General features: G+C 45.6%; 1 protein-coding gene across 2 annotated transcripts in view; it reads left to right on the top strand.

Moving 5' to 3' along the window:
* The first annotated feature begins 258 nt into the window (after positions 1 to 258).
* The window catches only part of TRAIP (TRAF interacting protein), a 216729-nt gene continuing 191283 nt past the window's right edge, over positions 259 to 25704 (top strand). For both annotated transcript variants that reach the window (XM_030207476.1, XM_030207475.1), the window contains exons 1-3: positions 259 to 447; positions 9097 to 9154; positions 17355 to 17438. In XM_030207476.1, the coding sequence (XP_030063336.1) occupies positions 350 to 447; positions 9097 to 9154; positions 17355 to 17438 (240 nt within the window). In that variant the 5' untranslated portion in view covers positions 259 to 349. The remainder of the gene's footprint in view (positions 448 to 9096; positions 9155 to 17354; positions 17439 to 25704) is intronic.

Here is a 25704-nt window from a genome sequence, read left to right as displayed (position 1 = left end):
TGGACCCAAGAACGACAACGTGGATGCAGCAGCAACTCCTAGGTTTGCTTTGTTTTGAGTGAATGGCAATGACGGCTGCGCGGGGGAGAGGAAACAGAGATTAACCAAATTGGCTTCCCTGCTTACAGTGGCCTAGATAGGCTCACTTCCACTCCTGTCTATTAAACTTCCTAGGGCGAGATAGTCTCATGACGGCGTAGCGGCGCGCGCTAGGCGTCAGAGCTACAACGCCTTTACCTCACATATGTTGCGCCGCCGAGAAAATTGAAAAAAGAAAAAGGCGGCGCGTATGATTCAATTGTGTTGTGACTGAGGAGGTAGTTAGATTGTGTGGAGCGGTTTTTGTGCCATGCCCATTCGCGCCTATTGTACTATTTGTTCAGATTTCTTCGATAATTCACGGGATGTAGCTGCTGTAAACTGTGGGCATACCTTCCACTATGAATGGTGAGTCTTCAGCTGGACCTCACATGTCCTTAATGGTTGCTCTCGGTTTATCTGAAGCGCTGCAAGGTTATTAGGTGCTCTAATAACCCTTTCTGCCTGTAGTGGCGGATCCAGCACTGCTCCTTTCCTGGTAATGATTCTAGCACAGCATCATCCTCATCCTCCCTCTCCCCTCCCCTCCTTGTTCAGTATTCTGGTATTGTCATTTTTTTTTTATTTGTAGTGCCTAATATCTTTTCTCTCTCACTCAGTTCCTTCTCTCTTTACCCTACCAGCTACTCAGCACTCTCTCCATCTTGATACTTGTTCAGCACATTGTTTTTTGTCCATCCCCACCAGTGGAGCCAGGTTATGTCAGTAGGTTGCAAATTACTTTCAGTATTGCCCCCGTTTTGTGTCCAGGGAGGGGAAATGTGTACTGTTCCTCCCCCCAATCACTGGTGTGCTGGTAAATGTTTAATGATGGGCGCTCTCAAAAAACTTCTATCTACTTATTTCTATAGCGCTACAAGGCATACGAAGCGCTGTAGACCATACACAAGACAGTCCCTGCTCAAAGAGCTTACAATCTAGATAAAACAAAACCTAAACTGGCACACACAGAGTGTTGCTGCCCTTCCCTTACTGTGTTCGTCAGCAGGAAGGAACCGCCCCCCCCAATGGTACACTTACTCTTTTATTCTTCCCCAATCCCCACCCCCCCTCACATGATTGAGTCCCTTTTCTGCCTCCAATCCCCCACTGCACACTCACCTTTTCTCTGGCCCTTTATTAGAAAGGGACACACATTTATCAGACAAGGTATTTAAAAACAACAAAGGATTACAAATCCAAGTCATGAAAATGTCAGGTATTATCAAAGACATTACTAAAATATTCACAAAAAATTTACAGTAGCAGTTTTTTTCCTTTTAAAATAATTGATTTTGCATATTGAACAGTGCTTTCTTAAAATTAATTAAAACTTGTAATAAGAAAGAAAACTGCCAGCAGTCTGTTAAAATGTTCTATTACATACTGTGTTGACATTGTAAGTAGTATACTATGCCATACTTTGTATTGTTATTTGAATATTTTTACTGCTGTAATTGTCTATTGCTTATGTTTGATTTGTTCTTACTGTACACCTTCTTGAATGAATTCTTTCAAAGAGGCAGTAAATAAATCCACTACTTATTTCTAGGATAAACAGCATAAAATGTACTGTTTTGGGATCTTGCCAGGTACTTGTAACCTGGATTGTCCACAGTTGGAAACAGGATGCTGGGCTTTATGGACCTTCTGTCTGTCCTACTGTGGCAACGCTTATGTTCTTATGATGTAGTTTGGTTGATAAACTGAAATGGAGCATAGCAGGCCTCCATCATCAAGACCCCAAAGATAATGTTCTACACGGTTTCCATTATGGAGCTTCCTGTTTCACATTAAGCCAGGCCACACAATCTTTAGCTGCCTGTGTTGTGTCCAGCATTACTGTCTTGTCAGTGCGCTTTACATGCGGGTGGGCAAGAAAGAGCAGCGTGAACTTGATTTTCCTTTCAAACAAGCAGGTGCAAATTGGGCTGAGTTCCTTTCTCTGTGCCATTACTCAGGCAGAATAATCTTGAAAGCAGAGAGTATTCTGTGCCTGTCATAAGCGGGAGCTTTACCTGCCCATATCGCACACAGAATTTCTTGCTTGTGATAGAAGTTTGAGGCTCTTTTTGGGCCTACCCAGTGTGCTCTTTCAGTGTGAAATGGCTTTGCTTGGCACTGAAGCTGTAGGGCAGAGCCAGTTTTCCAGGAAGCCTCCCAGATCTCCATCTTTGACAGATTTGGATAGTCCCATGAGCCTAAGATTGTTACGCCTTGAACAGTTTTCAAGGTCATCAATCTTTTCTTCTAGGGAGGCCACTTTTTTGGTAAGAGCTTGGTCCAATGACGCTAGTTTCTGCACTGAGGATTCCAATAGAAACACCCGTTGTTGGGTAGTATTAAAGACCTTGCTTTAGGTCATTTAGCTGTTCTGAAGCTGTGTCTAACTTCTTTGAAAATATTTTGCAATCACTTTTCTATTGTGGTTTCCATTGCTGCCTTTACCTCAGTTACAATTTCTGAGACCCAAGTGGAAGTTATTGAAGGCGTGGATAGGCTAGGTGGATCCACCATCTTGCCTTCTACTAGTTTGGAGTGTTTCTGCTCTTTCCGCACTCCTTTAGATGCCATTAAGTGGGATTTTCCGTATAGTGCAGCACTTTCAAACCCTTCAGATGAGGTATGAGGATACCACTTAAATTCATAGTTGGGGATTGGAGAGGTCAAGCCCAGGAGCTCAAACTCTTGGCATCTTTCCTCGAGCATGATATCACATGAATATCAAGTTGGTGGACTTAAACTATATGCCCCTGATTAGCAATAACACTGGAGAGCTGGAGAAAAGGGCAGGCTTAAGTATCTCCTGTATGGGCATAATTGAAATGGTGAAAATGATGGAATTTCCTAAAACTTTGTGTCGCAGATACTACCAGTAGACATTCCAAAAACTTTGGTTGGTAAATAGGAAATTTTGCTTTCATTTGGAATAAACAGCCATGGTGTGTAGCTAGGGCAACATTGTTTCTGGCCAAGAAGATTGAGAGGGGAGGGGTTAGCGGTGCCACATCTTGAGAAGTATTACAAGGCAGCATCGTTGAGAACCCTTTGGGAGCAGGGAAGTGTTTGCTAATCCTGGAGCAAGAGGATATGTGGGATTCTGCTGGTTCACTTAGAGCACTGCAGGTATGGAAGTGCTTTACAGAGCCCACAATGCAAGTGTGGATTCATTGTAAAGAGAACTTAATGACAGGCTATAGTACCAGCAGATCAAGCACTACATAATAGGGAATGACATCTGAAATGATTTTATTTTTGTTACATTTGTACCCCGCGCTTTCCCACTCATGGCAGGCTCAATGCGGCTTACATGGGGCAATGGAGGGTTAAGTGACTTGCCCAGAGTCACAAGGAGCTGCCTGTGCCGGGAATCGAACTCAGTTCCTCAGTTCCCCAGGACCAAAGTCCACCACCCTAACCACTAGGCCACTCCTCCACTCCAATGATTTAGTGGCTGAGTGAATTACATTTGAAAAGTTGGTGAGATGTAAGACCTCTTCCCTTTAAGGACACAATAAAAATGATTGGAGTCACTTTTGACTTCTATCTCACTTACAAACCCCAAATTATTAATGTTCTTTGTTCCTCATTCTTTGCATTATATTGCATCCGTGCTGTTCGTCCCTTTCTTCCAGCTTCCCTTCTACGCCCCCTCATTTTGGCCCTTGTCATATCGCATCTTTTTTTTTTTTTTGTTACATTTGTACCCCGCGCTTTCCCACTCATGGCAGGCTCAATGCGGCTTACATGGGGCAATGGAGGGTTAAGTGACTTGCCCAGAGTCACAAGGAGCTGCCTGTGCCTGAAGTGGGAATTGAACTCAGTTCCTCAGTTCCCCAGGACCAAAGTCCACCACCCTAACCACTAGGCCACTCCTTTACGCTGGCCTACCTCTTTACTCTGCATTTCAGATCGTTTGTGCTATTTTATGGGCTGTGCCAGGGTTTGGTAGTTTGCAAATCATCCCTTGCCCACTGGATCAAAGCAGCCATTGAGGTGGCATATATTTGTCAGAATAAGCAGATATCGAGGAGCCTTTCGCCCACTCTGCCCGGGCACAGGCGGCCCCATGGATGAGGCCCACTAGGTGTTGCCTGAAGATATTCATAGAGCAGCGATCTGGTCATTGCTACATTCTTTTGTGAAACATTGTGGGGTAGGTGTTCTGGCCAGAGACCGGTTGGCCTTTGGCAGGGCTGTAATCTGGGGGGCCTTGTCTTCCCCCTCCCATTGGGATTCTACTTAGGTACATCCCACTTATTCAGGCTGGTGTGGCAAATTTAAGGAAGGTGAAATTTAGTCATACCTGTTAAATTCCTTTCCTTGAGTCCTGGCCCACCAGTCTGGGACTGTCTCTGAAGACTTTGGCTATATCTTGCTAGTGATGTTCATTTTCCATCATTTCATTGAGTACCCAGTAAAAACAGAGGACATATGAGTCTAATGGGTCTGTGTCAAATAGTTGGGCAGGAACTTGTTAAAGATATAGCCCCCAATATTCAGCCTGTGGCAGGCAGTGCAGTTAGCTGCCAGCGGCAGCGCTAACCCCATATATTCAATGCTGAGCCGTTTCTGGTGACTGGCATTGAATATCTGGGGTATTTTTGGCCGGCTGTAACTTAACCAGCTATGTGAATATTCAATACTGGCCAGTTACATAGTAACATAGTAGATGACGGCAGAAAAAGACCTGCACGGTCCATCTAGTCTGCCCAACAAGACAACTCAGGTGTGCTACTTTTTGTGTATACCCTACTTTGATTTGTACCTATGCTCTTTAGGGCACAGACCGTATAAGTCTGCCCAGCACTATCCCCGCCTCCCAACCACCAGCCCCGCCTCCCAACCACCGGCTCTGGCACAGACCGTATAAGTCTGCCCAGCACTATTCCCGCCTCCCACCACCGGCTCTGGCACAGACCGTATAAGTCTGCCCAGCACTATCCCCACCTCCCACCACCGGCTCTGGCACAGACCGTATAAGTCTGCCCTGCACTATCCCCGCCTCCCAACCTCCAGCCCCACCTCCCACTGCCGGCTCTGCTATCCAATCTCCTGAGGATCCATTCCTTCTGAACAGGATTCCTTTATGTTTATCCCACGCATGTTTGAATTCCGTTACTGTTTTCATCTCCACCAACTCCCGCGGGAGGGCATTCCAAGCATCCACCACTCTCTCCGTGAAGAAATACTTCCTGACATTTTTCTTGAGTCTGCCCCCCTTCAATCTCATTTCATGTCCTCTCGTTCTACCACCTTCATATCTCCGGACTGTTATTTATGTTTGAGTGATGCAGACAATGATATTTTGATTTTTTGGAAAAACAAGCAAACATGCTGGCCACAACTAACAAAATTTGCACGGGGGATCCTGCTACCAGCACATCTTCTAAGAAGACATCTTCTATTGCAGAAGGGACTGTGGAAGACAAGAGAGCTAGACTGAATCTTGATACTGTTGATGACTTCTTATTCATCCACAGATTTAAAAATCATGACAGTGCTACATAGGGCATATTTCTCCCCTCTAGGGCATACAGAACGGGTTGAATTTTGTACCTGTGGACATTTTAACAGGGTGGATTAGGATTCCTTGGGGTAGTAAAAATCAGCTATTGTTGGGGTTGGAAGGGTAGAGGGTGGTGGTGAGGAGGATTATCATCGCTGTTCACTGTTGTTATTGTTTTCTATTTGTAATTTATATACAATAGATGAACAGCATATTGTTCCTTTTTTATACTTTAAAAAAAGATTTAAATATAAAATCATAATTGTTCTAGGCTTCTGCAGAGGAGGACAGAGCCCATGAGGACAGGGCGGGGACGGAGACAGAATTCATGAGGACAGGGAGGGGGGGGGGGGGGGGGCAACCTTTGTCTCGGTGTCATTCTCTACCAGGCACCATTTTTCTGTAAATGTCCTAGAATAAGATAAGTGCTTTCCTGAAGAGAATGTATGTTCTTTGGTGCTCAGGTTAAATACTCACCTGTCTAAACAAGTCTTCAATGCTTTACTTTCTCTTCCAGCTTCCCTTCCTCCTCTAGAGGACCTCTCTCCTTTATCTACTGTGCAGTTCATGTCTCCCCCTAAAATGAGGTCCCCCACAATCTTGTTACTCAAGGAATAGAGTTTTTCAGAAAAGTTCCCTTTGGGGTCATTTTGAGGCATAATGAACAAGTGTGAATATCATTTCTCCCTATTAACTAGACCACCCTACCTTATCATCCCCTACCCCCTTCCTTTCCTAAACATAACTCCTCCTATCTTCTTTGACTCTGCTGAAAAAAAAATGTACCAGCCCCCACCCCCCCTCTGTAATTTTTATGGAGAGAACTTCAGTTCTTGGAACATGGCTATATCTACTTGATAATCTTTCAGGTGTTTTAAAACCCTTTTAATTGCTGTTTTTTTGTTGTTTTTTTTTTTTTTTTTTGGGGGGGGGGGGTAGTTCCTGGTTTATGGAATCAACCACCGGCTTCTCTCCATGTGGTAGAGTCTTTTGTTCGATTTAAGGCTTTATTAAGTTATCTTTTTTCTATTTGCTTTTAATTTGTCTATTCCTTGATACTGTTACGGTGCAGATGGCATGCTTTTATATTAGGGACCTCTTCAAATATTGCTGGCCTTCTTTTAGGGTTGTTTTTTTTTTTTTTTAAAGTAGTGTTTGTAATGTTTATTCTTTCTCTTGGAATGTTTCGATTCTGTGGTATAGAAAGTGTGAATAAACTATAATGAAGTTCTTTTCTTCTGTTTTATTTTATGATATTCTGTATGATATTAAGTTGATAGCAGACATAGGACTGCTATTTATACGGTCCAGTTTGCCTGCTAAACTTAGCTGGTCAGCACTTGAATTTTTGCAGATAGCCGGCTATCTCATGTTGAATATTAGCACTTAGCTATTTAACTGGCCAAGAGCCACTCCTGGCTGGTAAATAGCACTGAATATCGGGCCCCTAGAGCCTGGGAGCAGCAGCTTCTGAATAAAACATTTGACTGCTTACAAGACCCATCAATGCTACTGTTAGAGAATGCCATATTTTCACATTTCATATTTTTATTAGTTATACTACCTATAATATAAAAATCTAAGTGGTTTACAATAACTGATAGAGAAGATTAGAATGTATCAGAAAATACAAAAATAAAAGAAAGACCTATAGAGTAGAGAGGTTAACTAAAGCACAAGAGAGAGACAGATAATGAGAGCAACAAGACAAAGTGAAAGGGTGGGAGATTTCAGCTGTGGGTTACCACCTGAATGGGATAACCTAGTTAGTCAGTGGGGAAAGGTTTTTCATAAAATAAAGTTTTAGTGCTTTCTGAACTTTTTGAAGGAGGTTTCTAGTTGAATATCCATGGTAAATGGTTCCATAGAGTTGGGGCAACAGCAGAGAAACATGAGAAGTGTTCAGTCAAGTCAGACACGCAAATGAGAAGGGCGATTAAGAGGCACTGTGGAGCGGAGGGCACAGGTGGGGACGTAAGGGAAAAGACAGCTATTAAGAAATAGAGGGGTATCTGTATAGAAGACTTGATAGGCATTGATAAGTTTGAACAAATAATAATAATGGGATTTTCAAATTCAAATGGTCTGAAATTTGGAACATAATACACCCAATATCATGCTAATCAAAGGCACCTACTGTATCGAGACCCGACACAGGATCGCGTTTCAGCAGTCAAGCCGCCTGCCTCGTCACACGTGTCTGATGAAATCAGCAATATTGGGTGAGCCAATATCTGTCTTTTTATGCACCATCACTCCAGTTGGAATTCTCTGATTACATTGGACAGATTGAGACCCCAGAGGCAGGCAGTTTTTGACTGCCAAAACACGGTCCTGTGTTGGATCTCAAGACATAAGGTGCTCTATCAATAAATATTAATGCCCCTTCTTTCTTTTGCTCAAGGTTCTAAAACAAACCATGTTGGGTTAATCCCTATTGTTGTAGGAGCCTTAGGCAGTTATAGCAAAGCTGGACAAATTTCTACAAAACTTTGATATTTCACGTTTGACAACAACAAACTTAAAGAAAACAGTTTTACTTGATACAAGCTACGTTTTACGAAGATGCCTGTATAATTCCTAAACTTCTGGATGAAGCTTGAATTTTTCCAGTGATACAGACAAATCTTTGTGTTGTGCCATGTATAATAATAATAAAAATATTCTTGATATACTGCCTTTCTGTGGTGCAACCAGAGCAGTTCACATATTACATGCGAGTACTTTCTCTGTCCCTAGTAGGCTCATAATCTAAGTTTTTGTACCCAAGGCAGTGGAGGATTAAGTGACTTGCCCAGGGGCACAAGGAGAATTTAGGAATTGAATCCAATATGACATAGGAATTGAATCCATTATGACACAGGGAACCAATGTTCTGCTTAAGGGCAGTAATGCTATCAAATTTCTTCTTACCGTTAAGGAGCTTCACTGAGGTGCTTTGAATCAGTTTGGAGATGACAAAGCTGTGAGGCCATAAGGATGGGGTACAGAGAATTATGGGGAGAAAGGACAAGGGAGTGAAAGAATCTTAGGGAAGGCAGAATGGATGAACTGTGCAAAGCTGATGACAGATAAAATAAGATTTCTTAGTTAAGTTAGATACGTGACAAAGTGAGTAAGACCAAGAATACATACCAAATCTTAAGGGAATAGTGGCACTTTTAATACATGGAAGACAATTTGGAGACTATCAGTTTTCCTATTGTATTGTAAGTCACGAAATTCTACTGCTTTGTCTTCTCCTCTACCTTTTTCCTCACCAGCTATCATTGGAGTGCTTTTATGATCTACTTAGATATTCAAGTATTGCAATTTTGCTTATTCTGCCCTTACTTGAGAAAGGGATTTTAACTCCCAAAAAGCTAGTCAAAATATTTTTAATGCTCAATAAAAGGATAGCACTTTTTTTTTAAAACAAATTTGGGTTGGTTTATTAATGACTGCAGGTATGTAAATGTTTGTTAAATATTTTGTTAATACTTTGAGTTTTGATCTTATTCTGTTCTCAGCCTCTTTCATTGGTTTCATACTGCCCCCAGTCGCACCTGTCCACAGTGCAGGATTCAGGTAAGCTTTTGTTTTATATTTCTTTCTGAAGTTCTGGAAATATTGCATTGGATAGCTGTTCAGGCTAAGCCATCCTTGTGACTGAGTTGATTTTGCTTTTTTTAAATTTGAGGCAGTAACAATTGTTAAACAAATTTGTGTGTGGAAAGCTTGCTGTTGGCTTGTATGACAAGCGATATTGCACAAATGTGACTAAACATATGTAACTTAGCTATGGCTAAGCTTAAACCTTAAGGAATTCTTTTAAAAAAGTTTTCTGCTTTACTACTAATCATCCCAAGGCAGTTTACAATATATATAACATAAATACAATAAATCATACTACAAGAATACTTAAAACAAAACATCCACTGGTAAGGGGAAAACACGCACATTAGTACAGGATCAGCCCTACCTAATTTTTTCCCTGAAAGGCAACAAATATTGTATTGCAGTAGTCAGGTAAGACACTGGGGCAATGTCAAATAGCCTATAATGCTGCAGCCAGATAAACTAGTTCAAGCAGATAGGAGGGTACTCATTAATTTTTCAAGAAATTGCATTGGCTCCCTATAAACGAAAGGGTGCCATTTTAAGTTTTGTGACATTGAAGCGGTACGTATTCAGAAACCAGCCTTTCCTTAGCATAGCACAGATCAGTCCAGAACTTGTGGGTAATGGCTGTCTGTCAGCAGGTGGAGATAGAGAGCAGTGAATTTCACCGTGCCTCTATCTCCAGCAGGTAGAAGACGTGTTTTCTCACATCTCCTGGATTTTGATATCTTCAGATTTTCTTTTAGCCATTTTTCCTGGACCACTGGCCCTGGTGGCAGTTGAGTGTGTGTGTGTGGGGGGGGGGGGGGGGGGGGGTGCGGCTCCCTGAACTTGGAATACCTGGTGGTGCCAGGTCCCTTCCCCCTCTCAAAAACAAGGGCGTTTAAGCTGTCAGCCAGTTGCATTGACAGAGGATCTTTCTGTGCCTGTATCAGAGAGGGGCCCACCTGGGGGTGAGTATTTGTCTCCGGGTCCTCCGAAGATGGTGGTCCCTTCTGAGACAGTCCAGCGCTGCTCAAAATGTAAGGTTCATAAGTCTCCATTGGGGCAGTATCCCTCATGCCTGTATCACATCGGCAACATGGCTTTGAGGGGGAAGCTCAATGAATGCCAGATGGGAGTGGAGCAGGGCTGGCAGCTTCCTTTTGGCTGGTGCGGTCTGGCTATCTTTGTTTCCTGTGCAAATGTTCCCATGCCATGACAGGAGGCTGGTCCGGAGTCAGGGCCTATTTCTTCTGGGTCTGTTGGCAGTGTTTCTGATGCTGCACTAGCTGGTGCCACGTTTCCTTTGGAGGAGAGCCTGTTCTCCTGAGTTCGTTCTAGTGATGAATAAAGTCTTTCTTCTAAAAAGGGCCCAGTTGGCCATGTCTCCCTTGGCTAGTGGCCTTACTCAGTCTCAGGGGGTGTGTAGTGCCTTTCTTTAAGAGGCTGAGGCCTTCCAAAATTGTGGAGTGAAACTCTGTACCTGAGGCCCCTTCTGTGCACCCCCCCCCCCCCCACTCTTGGCTGGTCGCTTACATCAGGAGGAAGGTGAACTCCTACTGGATCAGGGGCATGTTTTGAAACAAGGAGCTCATGGCCTTGATAACTCACTTTCTGGAGATTCTGGATATTTTTTCCTCAGTGTACTACTACTACTACTATTTAGCATTTCTATAGCGCTACAAGGCATGCGCAGCGCTGCACAAACATAGAAGAAAGACAGTCCCTGCTCAAAGAGCTTACAATCTAATAGACAAAAAATAAATAAAGTAAGCAAATCAAATCAATTAATGTGGACGGGAAGGAAGAGAGGAGGGTAGGTGGAGGCGAGTGGTTACAAGTGGTTACGAGTCAAAAGCAATGTTAAAGAGGTGGGCTTTCAGTCTAGATTTAAAGGTGGCCAAGGATGGGGCAAGACGTAGGGACTCAGGAAGTTTATTCCAGGCGTAGGGTGCAGCGAGACAGAATGGAGTTGGCAGTAGTGGAGAAGGGAACAGATAAGAAGGATTTATCCATGGAGCGGAGTGCACGGGAAGGGGTGTAGGGAAGGACGAGTGTGGAGAGATACTGGGGAGCAGCAGAGTGAATACATTTATAGGTTAGTAGAAGAAGTTTGAACAGGATGCGAAAACGGATAGGGAGCCAGTGAAGGGTCTTGAGGAGAGGGGTAGTATGAGTAAAGCGACCCTGGCGGAAGATGAGACGGACAGCAGAGTTTTGAACCGACTGAAGAGGGGAGAGGTGACTAAGTGGGAGGCCAGCAAGAAGCAGATTGTAGTAGTCTAAACGAGAGGTGACAAGGGTGTGGATGAGGGTTTTGGTAGAGTGCTCGGAAAGAAAGGGGCGGATTTTACGGATGTTGTAAAGAAAGAAACGACAGGTCTTGGCAATCTGCTGGATATGAGCTACCCAGCTGGATATGAGTATCCCAACCTTCTCCTGCATTCTTACATTCCATCATGTCCGGGACCGAGGCCCCCTCCCAAAGACCTTTCACATCCATGAGGCCTTGCAGGAGCTTATTTATGCCTAGTGGAATGCACCGGATTCGGGGCTGAAGGTAGTCCATGGCTCATATCTATCTGCTTCTTCCTGAGGATCTGGAGAAGCTGAAGCTGCTTGCGGTTGAGTTCTTGGTTATGGTGGTCACCTGAAGACTATGGTTCCCGTGCAGTGGGGAATAGTTTTCAAGGACATGCAGGACCAGGTGATTGAAGTGGTTCTGAAGATGGCATTTGAGGTAGCCACCTCATGCCTCCAGGCCACTGGGTCTGGATCTTATGTGGCCAGGGCTTGTATTAAGCTTGTCCAGCAGGCAGCTGATGTCTCGGTGGAAGGGGGCCTAGATTCTCTGGAATTGCCTATTTTGGAGGCAAGTCTGGCCTACCTTACGGATGGTCTTTATGACCTACTCAGTGCCTTGGCTAAGTATTCGTATAGGCGTTGTCCACACATCGCTTTTAGTGGCATCCAGAACTGGGTGGTGGGCGTTGCTTTTAAGTCCACTCTTATTAAGCTTCTCTTTTGTGGCAAGCTCTTGTTTGATGAGGACTTAGAACATTTGATAAAAGATTTGGGGGAATCCCAGTCCCATTGTTTGCCCGTGGATTGGTCTAAGCCTTCTTACAGCTCTTCCCAGCCTCACCCACGGTTCTGGGACTCCAAGCAATACAGGCAAGGTCGTTTGTCGGCCTTATCCAGGTCGTGTTTTCAGTATAAGTAGCTTTCCTTTTGGATGGACAGGAAACCTGGTGGCCATCCCTACTGGTCTACTGACGCTTCTCGCTTCTCCCAATGAAGGTGTCCCAGGTCCCATCTTGGATGTTCAGATAGAAGGCTGTCCGAATTTTTATTTTTTTATTTTATTTAGATTTTGCTCACACCTTTTTCAGTGGTAGCTCAAGGTGAGTTTCATTCAGGTACACTGGATATTTCTCTGTCCCAGGAGGGCTCGCAATCTAAGAGGAATGGACCTGGATCACTACGGACCATTGGGTCCTGGAGATCATTCAGGAGGGCAACAAGCTGGAGTTTTCTTCCCCTCTGGCAGAATTTTTTTTTCTTGGATTCCCTTTGCAGCGAGCCTCAAAGAAGCAGGCCATTTGCGACATCCTCAGAGGTTTCTTGCATTTGGGGGCAGTGGTTCCAGTGTCTCCTGGAGAGGAAGATCGGGGCAGTTATTCCGACTATTTTGTAGTCCCCAAGAAGGGAGGGTACCTTTTGTCCCATCCTGGACCTCAAGTTGGTGAACCAAGCTCTGGGGGTGTTTAATTTCTGGATGGAAACATTTTGTTCGGTGATGGCCTCGGTCCAACTGGGAGAGTTTCTCACTTCTGTGGTCCTCAAGGAGGCTTACTTTCACATGCCCATGTGGCTCCTGCGTCAGTGTTTTCTTCATTTTGTGATTTCTGGGGCAGCATTTCCAATTCAAGGGCAAACATTCGGTTGCAACACAGCCCCGTGGTGATGGTGGTGGCAGCTTTCTTTCGCCGTCTGGGTGTCAGGATCCACCCTTATTTGGGTGACTGGCTGATATGGTTCTCCTCCTTTCAGGCCAGCTTAGAGACAACCTACAAGGTGGTGTCTTGTCTTCAGTCGCTCAGCTGGTTGATCAGTGTCTCCAAGAGTTGGCTTCTCAATTCCTGGAGTGTCTTGGGGTTCGTCTCTACTCTTGCCAGCAGAGTGTTTCTCCCCTCCAAGATTGTGAAGCTACTGTTGCAGATCGGTCACTTACTCGATCTTCCCCATCCCCGGGCTTGGGATTACATTCAGGTTCTAGGTTCCATGATTGTGACTCTGGTGCCCTGGGTCCAGGCATAACTTTTATATGAGGCCCCTCCAGACTTCTCTTTCAATGGTCTGCAATCCATTAGTCATACGAAGCCTGCCTCCCCTGGACTCGCCTGGCAAGGAGCAGTGAGTCCTTGTGGTTTTGCACTTCCAGCCATTGAAGAGGGCAAGCGTTGGCAACTCCACCCTAGAGTGTGGCCATGATGGATGCCAGTCTCTTGGGCTGGTGCGCCTACTGTCTCCACCTCACGGCCTAATGAAAGTTGTGGTTTTCAGAGGCATCCTGGCCGATCAGTCGGTTGGAACTGAGGGCAAGTCATCTGACTCTGGTTGCTTTTGCTCATTTGCTGCATCAACTGGTCCAGATTCTCTTACGATGTCATATATGAACAGGAAAGAGGGTACCCAGAATGTAGCCATAGCCTTGGAAGCTCACCTGCTTCTTTGCTGGGTGGAACAATACCTTCAGGTTCTCTAGGCTGGGGAATTTGAATGTGCAGGCAGACTTTTTAGCAAGACGAACTTGGATCCAGTGCCTGATACTCACCTCCCAATACAACACAACAGAATTCAACGTGATAAACACACCAAACCTAAAACTTCCAATCTCAGAAACGCTAAAAATCCTTGGAGTGACTATCGACCGCCACCTAACACTCGAAACTCACGCAAACAACATAACCAAGAAGATGTTCTTCAGCATGTGGAAACTGAAAAGGATTAGACCATTCTTCCCAAGATTCGTCTTCCGCAGCCTAGTGCAATCCCTCGTCCTTAGCCACTTGGATTACTGCAACTCATTATACGCTGGCTGCAAAGAGCAAATACTAAGGAAACTTCAAACAGCCCAGAACACAGCAGCCAGGCTCATCTTCGGAAAACCTAAATATGAAAGGGCAAAACCACTACGAGAGAAACTACACTGGCTTCCACTCAAGGACCGCGTTACTTTTAAAACTTGCACACTAGTCCATAAGATCATTTACGGTGAAGCCCCAGCGTACATGTCTGATTTAATAAACCTACCACCTAGAAACGCCAAAAGATCATCCCGAACTCACCTCAACCTTCATTACCCAACCTGCAGGGGCTTGAAGTACAAGACGATACACGCGTCAACCTTTTCCTACAAAAGCACGAAGTCTTGGAATACATTACCACGCAACCTAAGAATGATTAACGAACAAGCCTCCTTCCGTAAACTACTGAAGACACACCTGTTCGAACAAACTTACGGAAAGAGCCAAAACACATAGAGACCACTCACTGTTCACAATGCAATACACATCCACATCTGATCCATCATCCCTTTATCCAGTCAACCATACATTCATCCACGGAACTATGTACACTATCTGTCTAGGCGCCTAATAATGCCCTTTTTTCCCATTGTCTCTTTTTAATGTTTCTATGTTGTTGTCCCATTGTTATACTACCAATGATATTCGAATGCCTCGCACAACTCTGTTCAATGTAATCCATAACTTAGTTGTAACAAATGTATTTCTATTATTCAAGTCTTATTGTAAGCCACACTGAGCCCGCAAATAGGTGGGAAAATGTGGGATACAAATGCAACAAATAAATAAATAAATGGGAGCTCTCTGACCAAGTGTTTTCTCTCATTTATTTTATTTATTTATTTATTTATTTGTTACATTTGTATCCCACATTTTCCCACCTATTTGTAGGCTCAATGTGGCTTGCATAGTACCGGAGAGGCCTTTGCAGGCTCCAGTGTGAACAAATACAGGGTAATGTGGTAAGATCAATTTCATGTGGCACAGCCACATTAGGGAATTGGAGAATGGAAGAGTTGTGTTATGTCCATTACGCGCTTTAGTTTGGTTGTGTTGCAGAGATTAGGCATTTAAGATCAGTAGGGTATGCCTTTTTAAACAGGTTGGTTTTTAGTGATCTCCGGAAGTTTAGGTGGTCGTACATCGTTTTAAAGGCTTTTGGTAATGCGTTCCACAATTGTATGCTTATGTAGGAAAAACTAGATGCGTAAGTTGTTTTGTATTTAAGTCCTTTGCAGCTTGCAGATTTAGATAAGATTGTGTTGATTCCAATGTATGTCTAATTGGTAAGTCGATCAAGTCTGTCATGTAACTTGGGGCTTCTCCGTAGATGATTTTCTGAACCAGGGTGCAGATTTTGAAGGTGATGCATTCTTTTGGGAGCCGGTGTAGTTTTTCGCAGAGGGGTTTTGCGCTTTAAAATTGCATTCAAATATAAGCTTAGCTGCCGTGTTTTGAGCGGTCTGAAGTTTCTTTAAGGTTTGTTCTTTACATCCCGCATAAATTCCATTGCCGTAATCTAAGTGGCTTAGTTACATTGACTTGGGGGGGGGGGGGGGGCCTTCATGAACCTGGTGGTGACGGGGACCAATGCCAAGGTTCTGTGATTTTTCAGTCTCAGTCCAACTCCTTGGGTCTGGATGCTTTCCTTCAGCCTTGGCTTCAGGATAAGCTTTTGTAGGAGGCCACCCTCCAAAAAGAGAAGAAAAGGATCCTTCAACCAAGCGAAAAGGTGTCTTAGCCCACATCAAGAGAGACGTGTTCTACAAGTAATAAAAAAGCAAAATAAAAAGGAAAACTATTAGGAAACTACTGAATCAAACTAGATTCCCTAAACTATCTAAGGAGTACATCAAAAGTGAGAAGATACATCCTAAGCCTACCTAACAAAATAATAAACCAAATAACCACTTCCAACTTCCCTGAAAGTTCTCCAATCTTTCCTTGCCAGCTGACTAAACATTTACAGGGGCATCTTTAAAAAAAAAAAAAAAAAAAGGGTAATCCCCATAGCCAAGACCCATAATTTTAAATCATGAAACTTTTCTCCTCAGCTGGATGGAATGAGCCACATCAGGAGAGATTTGAATCCTTTGACTATAAACTAATCAATCTTTATTCCAGAAATATGTTTTTAAAACATATTATGTTTCTCGGAAGCAAATGTGACAAGTAGGGTGGCTCGAGTATTTATCACATCATTAGAACTTTCAAGGAAATTTAGTCAAATCCAAAATTGACTCCACCAGGGAATCTAAGCCACCCTCTGCCAAATTTAGCACTGGAGAATGTTGAGAAATATAATAACATTGAGAAATAAAATTTTCATCTATCTAAGAAGAAAGCTTCAAAACCTCATTAAAATATTGTTTCAACAAAATTTCCGCAGATAATCTAGTCTGAGGAAAATTCAAAAACCTCAGGGTCCTGGACTTCTGTGAATTCACAAGCCTCTCCAATCCAAAGTGGACAGAAAGGTTTCAGAGGGAGAAAGAGATTGAGAATTGGGAACAGCAGAGAGAAAACATAAGCTGTAGAGAGAAAATGTCTGAATAATTCTCCCTGTAGAGAATCCAGGAACTTCCTATATATACACCATCTCAATAGTGTATATTAGTACAGCATTGATATGGTACGTTTTTCCAAGGCTTTATTTTTTGCAGTATTAAGAAGGGAAACCTGTGCACAGGGTAGTATATACATTTTTTGTCTACAAGTGGTTAAGTTTAAGAATCCAACAAAAAGTGTTCCACTACTTTTAATGCAATTTCTGTATATATGTAATTTATATGGCCTCCTTTTCCTTTCTGAATCTGTAGCAAATTGTCCTTGGGCAGAAACTACTACTACTACTACTATTTAGCATTTCTATAGCGCTACAAGGCATACGCAGCGCTGTACAAACATAAAGACACGTTTAAAAATTGTGCAGGCAAACTCACTTTTTGTTTTCCTTCCATTACCTGAAAGTTAAATATAACCCTTTACTGGTCTTTTTGGTTTATCATGTATGCCCATGAGTACTTTTTCTATGCTTGTTTTCAGTTGTAGTTTCCACACTAATATTTCTTTGCTTTATCCATATTAAAACACAGGTCAGCACCAGGCAGATCATCAATAAGTTGTACTTTGATATTGGAGGGGAAGAGGACATCACTCTAGATGCAGAAAGTTTGAAGGTATTCTACACAAATTTGGCTTTCTTCAGTGAAATGCAATCACATGAGAGGATATGGTTTTAATTATTGGATAGACAGTTGTTGATTACATAAGATTTTTGTGTAAACTTTGCATATATTAGTGTCAAACTCTTGTCAGGCTTCTGAGCTAATAGCATATCATTGACACTCAAGAGAATAGTAGCTGGCCACTTATATTACTAGTCTAGTAGATTATCCGCCTCACAATCGAAAGTGAAAGATGCCCATATTTTGACCCAAATCGGGAGATGGGCGTCCTTTTCCCATGGGCGCCCAAATCGGTATAATCGAAAGCCGATTTTGGGCGACTTCAACTGCACTCCGTCGCAGAAATGGCCAAAGTTGACGGGGTTGTGTCACAGGCGTGGTGAAGGTGGGGCTGGGGCGTGGTTATCGGGCGAGGAGAGATGGGCGCCTTCGGCCGATAATGGAAAAAAGAGAGGCGTTTTTAGCGCAAATTTAGGTCACTTTTTCTGGACCCTTTTTTTCATGAACAAGTCCCAAAAAAGTGACCCAACTGACCAGATGACCACCGGAGGGAATCGGGGATCACCTCCCCTGACTCCCCCAGTGGTCACTAATCCCCTCCCACCAAAAAAAAACCCATTTTAAAAACTTTTTTCCCCAGCCTCTATGCCAGCCTCAAATGCCGTACCCACCTCCATGACAGCAGAATGTGTTCTATCCTCTGACAACCTTTCCCTGGTTCTGATGTGGCTCTCAGGTGTGTGTGACACCTTTTCTGTTATGCGCACTGCAGAGTCACATCAGCAATGCATTGTGGTGGGTGTAGGGTATTGGGCTCCGTGATTCCACTAGCTTGTGTTAAATGCTCACGATGTTGGTAGTTGGTAGGCTCTACTACCATGGTGCTTTTCCCCTTGCTTACTGGGTCAGAGTGTGCCCTGTTGTGTTTCCGGTAGTCCATGAGGTAGTGGCCATTTTTGTAAGCCAGTTTTAGATCCCTTTCATGTGTTACCCACGTTACTGAAAGAGGGCATTGTACACCATTCTGCCAGCTCTGACCTACTGCTAATCTCAGTACTGGGGAGACTCGTTGCCAGTGGGGCACAACCTGTGATCTGCACTTAAGTGTGAGTAAACGTGGTTATTCAAATAAAGGACTTTTTCAGAGAGAGTAGTCTTCAGGTGTGAACTGCTGTGCCAAGGTTATACAGCAGCAACAAGTCCTGTCCCTGGAGCACTTTTAGTGGGTACTGCAGTGCACTTCAGGCAGACCCAGGCCCATCCCCCCCTCCCTGTAACACTTGTGGTGGTAAATGGGAGGCCTCTAAAACCCACATGTAGTTGCTCCTACACCCCTAAGAGCTATGGTAGTGTTGTACAGTTGTCCCTCCCACGACCAAATGGCTTGGATTAGGACGTTTCTGAGCTGGGCATTTTTAGTCTCCATTATTGCTTAAAAAAAACCCCGCCCATCTCGGAAAGGACCATATCCATGGGATTTGGTCCTTACAAACCGTATTTTTGAAACAAAAGATGGACGCCCATCTTTTTCATAAATACGGTTCGGACCACCCCTTCTCGTAGATGTTCCCAGAGATGGGCGGCCCGTTTCGATTATGCCCCTCCACGGGTTCTCTGTTGACAAGCAGAGGAGATGCATCATGTAGTGACATCTTTGACTGCTCCCTAAGCTATGGGAGAGCATTTCATATGTGAGATATTTTTACAAGGTTACCAGGAGTTCTCGCCCTGATAAGCATCTTACCCTCTTTCTCCTTGGTTCTCTACTTCTGCTTTACAGATCAATCAAGTGCTTTCTAGAGAGATCACAAAAGAAGCAAGCACTATGGATGACAGGAATACTGGTATTTTGGGGGCCTCCTGTAGTATCCATATACACCTAAAAAAAAAAAAAGTTTGAGTCCACAGTTCTACCCACCTGATGGGCCGCCTTTTGGCATCTGAAAGAGACAATTCCTGGCCCAGTAGAAGTGCCAGCCAGTCAGAGGCAAACCCTTGACCAGCAGCCAACCCTCACCCCCAAACCCTGCACTGAGTGACACTGCTAACATCGAACTTGGGGACGGATGCTGCTAAGCAAGTCTCACCGTGATCACACCAAGGAGGCAAATGCAGAGCTAAACAGAGTTCCCTTTTAAAGGGTCAGCACTTTGGCACCTTGCTGTCTTCTAAACAGGGCATGAAGCAATTCTGAAATTACTTTGGACAGGAACTTGGGTTGGGTGACACACAATTTGGGAAGGTATCCACAGTGAATATTCATGATCAGGATTTGCATGCAGTGGAGGCAGATATCTCTCATGAAGATTCATTGTGGCTATCTGAAAACCTGACTGGCAGGGGTGCCTCCAGGATCAGGTTTGGGAATCACTGCCTATACCATACATCTCCCTCAGGTTTTGCAGCCTATATGTATGATCCTGCATTTTTTAGCATTACATCTTAGCTGCCAAATTCTAGATCTGAGCTTCCCAAACTGTGTGCCACCCAACCTAAGTTCCTGTCCAAAGTAATTTCAGAATTACTTCATTCCATGTATTGTAAACATGGCATTATTGTGCTATTTAATGCCACCAAAGACATCCACAAATTCATTTGGCTTTTTGTGGTTTTCAAGCCAAATAACCTAGGTGCTGGAGTCTCCAAGCGGACCACCTCCAGTTGCGTAGCAGATTGCATTTACTGCTGCTATGAAAAGACTAACATGCCCCTTTCTGAGAGAATAAGCATCCATCAGTTGAGAGCCCAGGCCACCTCTGTAACTAACCTCTAAACCTCATCTGTGCATGGAATAATCAGGTGATTCACTTGTAGTTTGATATATCAGTAGCTTTCGATGCAGTTGATCATACACTGCTGCTCGAACAATTGGATAATATTGGCATCTCTGGTCTTATCAACTGGTTCAGGGAATTCTTGTCAAATAGAAGCTATGTTGTCAAACAAAGCAACATTTCTCCCGATATTGGCTACTGGAATGTGGGGTCCCTCAAGGATCCCCTCTCTCCCAAATCATATTCAACGCTTTTATGTTCTCCTTGGGTTCTATACACCTAGGTCTAGGTGAACTTCTGCTATCTGATGCAGATGACATTCTGCTCTTCCTGCCAATATTCCAACCTACCCATGACACAACTTGGTCAGTAACTGCTGGGAAGAACACCATCCAGAACTGGACAATGACAAACAAACTGAAACCACACAAGATGATCTTATGGTTCCGGAATCCAGGAATTCATGCCCCAGTCTTGATAACAGTTGGATTGGACAAGACACTTGCAGTGGAATTCTGAGTCAAAGTGCTTGAAGTAATTCTAGATTCTTCCTTAACCTTCTCCTCCAACATCAACCAGCTTTGGAAGACAACATTGTTTAAAATGAGGCAAATACGAATGGTTCGCTTTTTATTTTTTCAACCAACATGCCTTGACATTGCTGGTGCAAATGCTCATCCTGCCTCATCTTGATTACTACAACATCCTGTTCCTCAGTATTAAGTCCTGTCTCTTAAAGAAGCTACAGATAATACGTAACACAGCAGCAAGGCTAGTCTTTAGTCTAAACAAATACAGCAGTGTCCCATCAGACCTGGTCAAACACTGGCTCCCAAGTTGCCTTCATAATCTTTCAAATCTTATACGGCACCACCTCTGGCCTACTGATTGATATGGCACTACTAAGTCTGGCCCACTCAGAGACTGAAATACCAGATGCTTCTCTTTTCCCAGACTTACAAGGGAGTCAAACTCCAGAAAACCTTCAGCTCATTGTTCCCTATAGTTGGAACCTGTCTATGGAACTCCCTACCCATGGGAGTCAGAACAGAGACTGTTTACCTCAGTTTCACTTGAATATTATCTAAACAAGAAAGCAAGTGCCCACAGTTATGTGGAAGGCTGACCCCTAATGGAGAGGTTGCGGACACCATTTTTCCTCTGGAGTCAGCAGGAGCAGTAGTGAGTGGAGTTTGCTGCTACCCTGACAACCCACTAGACCATCAGGTTTGGCCAGGAGGAGCCTAGAGACCCCTGACGCAGGCGAAACTCAGCCCGCATTGGGTACTTTATGAAAAAATACCTGTGTCCTAGTGTTGAAGGCCCTTGTGTGCTTTTTTTGCTTTGGCTTGATTGGGGTACTCTTGATCTCTTTCTCTTTCTGTAGTATGTATCACTACAGCAGGGGCAGAGAGAGAGAGTGAGGGAGAAAGAAAGAGGAAAAGAGGTTGTGAGTGTGTTGCACTGGGAAATGGAGAAGGAAAGAAAATTTTCTCTGAGGATGTGGAGAAAAGTACAAGCGAGTGGAATGTTTTATTCTTGTTGGAAGAGAAGACATGAGTACTTCACTGCCCATCCCAAAGGAAATCATTGGTGGAGGAATAGAGTAGGTTTGAGTATGTGGTAAGTGCTCTGTGCCCCTGATGAGCTAGTCCTAGAGGAATTTTAGAATGCCAACTTTTTTATAACTAATCTGAATGTGTGGTTTTATAAACTAAGATTGATTTCCCTCCCCACCCCCCCCCCCCCCAATGCTCGAGTTCAACTTTTTATTTTTATTTTGCTGCATTCACTTGAGTTCAAACCAGTACTTCCATATCATCAAGCTGATCAATCCATAGACTGGTGGGTTGTGTCCATCTACCAGCAGGTGGAGATAGAGAGCAAACTTTTGCCTCCCTATATGTGGTCATGTGCTGCCGGAAACTCCTCAGTATGTTCTCTATGTCAGCAGTTGGTGGTCACACACAGCAGCAGCTCTGGCTAGGCCTCCAAGCCTAATTTTTAGGTTTTGTTGAGTGCCTGGGGTTGAGGGCTCTTTTGAGCAAGTGCAAACCTGGTGGTGCCAGGTCCCTCCTTTTCTCCCCCCTCCCGCTGGCTCCGTTAAAAAAAAAATAAAAAATTTTGAACGTCCTTAAAGGCGTTTATTTCGACGTTTATTTAAACGTTCATTGCAGTTCGTTACAGCTCGGAGCGGACAGCAGGTAATTTTTACCTTTTTATAGCGGGCAGGGGGTTCCCCGATTCTTCTCCTCGTGGCATATGGCGTCGGAGGGCGAGGGCGCAAAGGGTCGCTCCCCGGATCGCTTGAGCGCTTCTAGAGGGGATGCGGGGGTCTTACAGCCTGATTCGCCCTTGTTGGGTGACAGTTTCGTGACCGATGAATGTCCCGGTCCTTCCTCCGGCGTGGCGGTTTTTCCCGCCATAAACGCCCATCCCCCGCTCCTCGCCTCCGCCATCTTGGCCGGCCTCGCGGCTCGGACGGCTTCTTCGTGGGCCGCCCTTGAGGTTGGAGACATTGATGCCATGAACGCCCTTAATTTGGGCGACGGCACAAAAGCGGCTAAAGTTAAGCGCCGTTCTTCCCGCGCGGCTCCTTCGCGGAGTGTCGCGCTGGACGCCATTTTGGATGCGCAGCATGTCTCTCCCCCGCTCTTGCAAGCGCCGGTTGAGGGTGCGTCTAGGGCTGTTGCCCAGGCTGCGGAAGTGCACAGTCTGGGGGGTTTCTCCCCCGAGTTTGTTTTGCTGCTGCATCAGGCTTTCCTCATGCAAAACGCTGCCCCTGCTCCCTCGTCTGGTAAAGAGGTTGAGGTTCCCAGAGGTATACGCCCTCGGGTTGATTCCCAGGCCTTGGAGGACTTTGTCTCCTCCGATGTAGATGAGGGCAGCGTGTCTGAGGTCTCCCAACGGTCCTTTGCGGATTCCTTGGAGGAGACGGATCCCCGCTCGGATGGAGCGGATGACCCCTCTGCAGCGCGGCTTTTTAGCCCAGAGGATTTGCCCAACCTGTTGTTACAGGCCATGGACACTTTGAAGATTTCCTCTCCGGAGGACGTCTCTCCCTCAGCCCCTGTTGGCTCTGCCATTATGCTGGGGACGAAGCGCCCGCCTAGAACCTTCCACGTGCATGATGCCATGCACACCTTAATTTCGGCTCAATGGGATGTCCCGGAAGCGAGCCTTAAAGTGGCTAGGGCTATGTCCCGCCTCTATCCTTTGGCTGTGAGTGAACGTGAGGCCTATCTGTGGCCTACCGTGGATTCTTTAATCACTGCGGTGACTAAGAAAACGGCGTTGCCGGTGGAAGGTGGCACGGCCCTAAAGGACGCCCAAGACAGAAGATTGGAGGCGGCCTTAAGGTCGTCCTTTGAGGCGGCTGCTTTAAGTTTGCAGGCCTCAGTTTGCGGCTCCTATGTGGCCAGGGCGTGCCTGACTATGGTGCAGCGGGCTTCCCCCTCGGATCATTCCTTGAGGGCTGATTGGCCGGCCCTGGAATCGGGCTTAGCCTATTTGGCAGACTTGCTGTATGATGTCTTGAGGGCCTCAGCTAAAGGCATGGCTCAGACAATCTCTGCGCGGCGGTGGCTTTGGCTGAAACATTGGTCTGCTGACCACGCCTCTAAATCCCGCCTGGCTAGATTGCCTTTTAAAGGCAAGCTGCTCTTTGGGGTCGAGCTGGACAAAATCGTGACCGATCTCGGCACGTCTAAGGGCAAGAAATTACCAGAGGTCAGGGCTCGGGCTAGTACTCGTCCCGGTACCTCCAGAGGACGGTTGCAGGAAGCCCGTCGGTATCGCCCGGGCAAGTCGGGTTCCTCTGCCCCCTCTTCCTTCAAGAGGAATTTCTCCCCCAAGCAGCATTCCTTTCGCAGAGACCGCCGTCCCGGAGGTGCTTCCTCCGGTCCTCCCCCAGGGTCTCGTACCCAATGACGGGGCCTTGGTCCACGCCCCAGTGCAGATTGGAGGACGGCTGTCCTCGTTTCTGGGCGAGTGGACCACAATAACTTCAGACGCATGGGTGCTGGAAGTCATCAGAGACGGCTACAAGCTAGAGTTCTGCCGACCCTTAAAAGACGGGTTTGTACTCTCTCCCTGCAAGTCTCCGGTCAAAGCTGTGGCAGTGCAGCAGACCTTGGACAATCTGATCCGCCTGGGCGCGGTCGTTCCTGTGCCAGAAAGTCAGCTTGGCAAGGGACGTTACTCCATTTACTTTGTGGTACCAAAGAAAGGAGGTTCTGTCCGGCCTATCCTCGACCTCAAAGGGGTCAATCGGGCCTTGAAAGTGCGGCACTTTCGCATGGAGACTCTCCGCTCTGTTATAGCGGCAGTGAAGGCAGGAGAGTTCTTGGCTTCCTTGGACATCAAGGAAGCGTACCTGCATTTTCCCATCTGGCCTCCTCATCAACGCTTCCTGCGTTTTGCAGTCCTGGGACGACACTTCCAGTTCAGAGCCCTCCCATTCGGGTTGGCTACTGCTCCGCGGACCTTTTCCAAAGTAATGGTGGTCATCGCGGCCTTCCTACGAAAGGAAGGGATGCAAGTCCATCCTTATCTGGACGACTGGTTGATCCAAGCCCCCTCTTATGCAGAGTGCGGCAAAGCTGTGGACCGGGTAGTTGCTCTTTTGAGCTCCCTGGGATGGATCATCAACTGGGAGAAGAGCCAGCTGCGCCCGACTCAGTCCCTGGAGTACCTGGGAGTTCGATTCGACACCCAAGTGGGCAGAGTGTTCCTGCCAGACAATCGGATTGTCAAACTTCAGGCTCAGGTGGACCAGTTCCTGGGAGCCTCTCCTCTTCGGGCTTGGGACTATGTGCAGCTGTTGGGCTCTATGACGGCCACGATGGAAGTAGTGCCCTGGGCCAGGGCTCATATGAGACCACTTCAACACTCCTTGCTGCAGCGCTGGACTCCGATGTCGGAGGATTATGCTGTGCGACTTCCCTTGGACCCAGCAGTGCGCAAGGCGCTGAGCTGGTGGATGCAGACAGACAAATTGTCTGCGGGAATGCCTCTGGTGACCCCAGAGTGGATTGTCGTCACGACGGACACCTCTTTGTCGGGCTGGGGAGCCCACTGCTTGGGAAGGACAGCGCAGGGGCTCTGGTCTCCTGCAGAGGCAAAGTGGTCTATCAACCTCCTGGAACTCAGAGCCATTCGGTTGGCGCTTTTGGAGTTCATCCCGGTACTGGTGTGGAAGCCTGTACGGGTCCTGTCGGACAATGCCACGGCTGTGGCCTATGTCAACCGCCAGGGAGGTACCAAGAGCGCCCCTCTAGCCAAGGAGGCTATGTATCTTTGCCAGTGGGCGGAAGCGAACCTGGAGCAGCTTTCAGCGGCCCACATTGCCGGAGTCATGAATGTCAAGGCGGACTTTCTCAGTCGCCATACCTTGGAGCCCGGAGAGTGGCAGCTATCTGCTCAGGCGTTCTTGGACATCACGAAGCGCTGGGGCCAGCCGAGCCTAGATATGATGGCGTCAT

Source organism: Microcaecilia unicolor, chromosome 6 (genome assembly GCF_901765095.1).
Source record: "Microcaecilia unicolor chromosome 6, aMicUni1.1, whole genome shotgun sequence".
Taxonomy (NCBI): domain Eukaryota; kingdom Metazoa; phylum Chordata; class Amphibia; order Gymnophiona; family Siphonopidae; genus Microcaecilia; species Microcaecilia unicolor.
The sequence above is the reverse complement of the archived record's forward strand: the minus strand, read 5'-3'. Positions and strand labels throughout refer to the sequence as shown.